Source organism: Octopus bimaculoides, chromosome 7, assembly GCF_001194135.2.
Source record: "Octopus bimaculoides isolate UCB-OBI-ISO-001 chromosome 7, ASM119413v2, whole genome shotgun sequence".
In the NCBI taxonomy this organism is placed as follows: domain Eukaryota; kingdom Metazoa; phylum Mollusca; class Cephalopoda; order Octopoda; family Octopodidae; genus Octopus; species Octopus bimaculoides.
This window is the reverse complement of record NC_068987.1, coordinates 30,934,138-30,937,174: the sequence shown is the minus strand read 5'-3', so window position 1 is coordinate 30,937,174 and position 3,037 is coordinate 30,934,138. Positions and strand designations below refer to the sequence as shown.

The window sequence follows — 3,037 nt, the reverse complement described above, 5'->3', positions numbered from 1 at the left end:
ATTCTCTTTCTTTCCTTTCCTGAGCGTCCAGTAACACAATATCTGTATCATGTCCTCTCTCTCTCTCTCTCTCTATATATATATATATATATATATAGAGAGAGAGAGAGAGAGAGAAAGAACAACATTAAAAAAAAAACAATAAACCAAGGGAGGTAACTCCAGGAGAGCAGTCAAGGTTTTTAGAGTCATTACATCTAACAGGTGAAAGATGGATGTGTTTTAATTTTCTTAGACCTTCTCAGCAAGACATTTTAGTCTGTTCTCAATATTAAGAGCGACCTTTTTCTCTCTCTCCTCTCCCTATCTCCCTCTGAATTTAGAATGCTGAGGGCTAAAATTAATACAAATCATCCACTTTACTGCTCTTACGGTTCTCCTGCCAATCCACCACCCTGGATTGGTTCTCTTTTATCAATTCTGAATTTGACAAAAGGCAAGGACGACTTTGCGGAGATTTGAACTCTGAGTGCTGAGTGTCAGCATATGTTAAAGTTTAAGTGGCTCTCCATCAGTTACGACGAGTACCCTAGTTGATGTGATGAATGGAACAGCCTGCTCATGAAATCAACATGCAAGTGGCTGAGCACTCCACAGACACATGTAGTTTTCAGGAAGATTCAGTGTGACACAGAATGTGACAAGGCTGGCCCTATTGAATCATGAGTACAACTCATTTTTACCAGCCGAGTGGACTGGAGCAACAAGAAATAAAGTGTTTTGCTCAAGAACACAACACATCACTGGGAATCAAACTCACGATTGTACAATCATGAGTTGACTACCCTAACTACTAAGCCATGTGCCTTCACCCTGTATGACGTATACCATGTCATATACTATCTGATGCTGAGATGATTCTTATTTCTTCATTGCCTACAAGGGCCTAAACATAGAGGGGACAAACAAGGACAGACAAAGGGATTAAGTTGATTACATCGACCCCAGTGCGTAACTGGTACTTAATTTATTGACCCCGAAAGGATGAAAGGCAAAGTCGACCTCGGTGGAATTAGAACTCAGAACGTAATGGCAGACACAATACCGCTAAGCATTTCGCCTTGTGTCCTAATGTTTCTGCCAGCTCACCGCCTTGTGATTCTGAGATGATTCTGTCAGCTGGTAACCTTACAACGTGTGGTTAACACTCCAAATTGATTTGTTTAACAGTAATGGTTAGTAAGAAGTAGATGTGACTAACAATAGAAACTTTTAGATATGTTTGACCCTTTAATATCCAGATTGCTCTGTCAAATATAATGCTTATTCATTCATGGCAATTTGAATGAATTATGCATTATCTCATAGTTTCAAAATTTCAGTGATGTGATTGTTTATTTTTAGAATGACATTATAGAGTAGGTGTAAGAGGGCAGATCTTGTCAGCTTAAACATAAAACTGGTAGAATATTTGGGCTGGATACAGAATTAATAGTTCAGTTTAAAAAGATGCAGTTCAGCCACACAGGATCTATTTTTCAGTTCTAATTGACAACATGATTTAATAGCCCAAATTGATAAGATATAGTAATTAATACCACAATTTGGTAAAATGTGGCTAACAGTCCAAACTGATAAAAATTGGTTTTCTGTCCACTGTTCAAATTAACAAAATGTAATTAACAGTAAGAACTGACAACATATAATTAACACTCCAGACTGACAAAATGTGGTTTACTTTCCAAATTGACAAGATGTGTTTAACAATCAGAACTGACAATGTAGTTACAGTCCAAATTGTTAAGTTATGATTAACAGTATAAACAGAAAAGCTATGGTTAACAGCCCCAACTGAAGTAGTTAACAGTCTACTTGTTTCAGATTTCTTTCTGATGAGAACCATCATTATTTTTTTAACTGAAAACAAATTATGGTCATATTTCAGCTCTTTTGCCTGATACATCCCCAAGGCGCAGGATGAATTCGGAGTTACCACCTCTCTCTAGTGCAAGCAGCTTTACTGATCTTTCTGATAATAAGGAGGAACATGTTGCTGAAATTCATTATAAAAGTGGCGGTGTTTACAAAGGTATGGTTAAAAATAATCGTAGAAGTGGAAAAGGAATTTTCTACTGGACTGATGGGTCTTGGTACAATGGAGAATATCTTGATAACCAACGCTCAGGCCAAGGTAACTATAAACTACATTACTTTTTCGTATAGCCTGGAATTAATATGACATGAAGTAAGAGAGGTGAGTGTTAACAAGGAAATTGTTCTGAAACCAATCACCTTTCAATGAATATGAATATTGGTTTCAAACTTTGGCACAAGGCCAGCAAGTTCAGGGTAGTGGATCAGTTGATTACATTGACCCCTGGGTTAAACTGGTACTTATTTTATCGATGCCAAAAGGATGAACAGCAAAGTCAACCTCAGCAGAATTTGAACTCAGGATGTAAAGATAGACAAAGTATCACTAAGCATTTTGCCAGGCATGCTAACAATTCTGTCAGCTCACTGCCATTATATAGAACAGAATATTGGTTTCAAATTTTGAAATAGCGGTTTTGCAAATATAGAACAGAATATTGATTTCAAATTTTGAAATAGCGGTTTTGCAAATATAGAACAGAATATTGGTTTCAAATTCTATTGATCTCAAAAGATGAAAGGCAAAGTCGACCTCAGTGGAGTTTGAAACTTAGAATGTAAAGATGGATGAAATGCCACAAAGGATTTTGTCCAGAATCTGCTCTTCTCCAACTTCAAGGCAAAATTCTTCAATGTAACACCACATTGTTGGTTAACTGTGACTTCATGTGATGCTGGTATGCAACCAATGTTACTAACCTGGAGTTTTAGCTTCTTTTCTTATCTCCGTTATGACAGTGATGTCATCCATGAAAGCTCCCAGAAGTGGTAGTACCTGGTATCCAATCTTTATTCCTTCCAAGTGGCTTCTTAGATCTCCTTATAACTAGCTTCATAGCCATCAAGAAGATAAATGGAGAAACAGTACACAAGACCATGATGTTTCTGTCCAGCGCTTGAGAGTTGGTTGTAAATGAAAAGAGATCCAAGTTAGCTAGGTGTG

General features: G+C 37.2%; 1 protein-coding gene across 1 annotated transcript in view; it reads left to right on the top strand.

Annotated features, from left to right (window-relative positions):
- LOC106874171 (ankyrin repeat and MYND domain-containing protein 1) overlaps positions 1 to 3,037 on the top strand; it is an 84,310-nt gene that overhangs the window by 2,301 nt on the left and 78,972 nt on the right. Inside the window, exon 2 of the mRNA XM_052969145.1 lies at positions 1,886 to 2,131. Within this exon, the coding sequence (XP_052825105.1) occupies positions 1,918 to 2,131 (214 nt within the window). The 5' untranslated portion in view covers positions 1,886 to 1,917. The remainder of the gene's footprint in view (positions 1 to 1,885; positions 2,132 to 3,037) is intronic.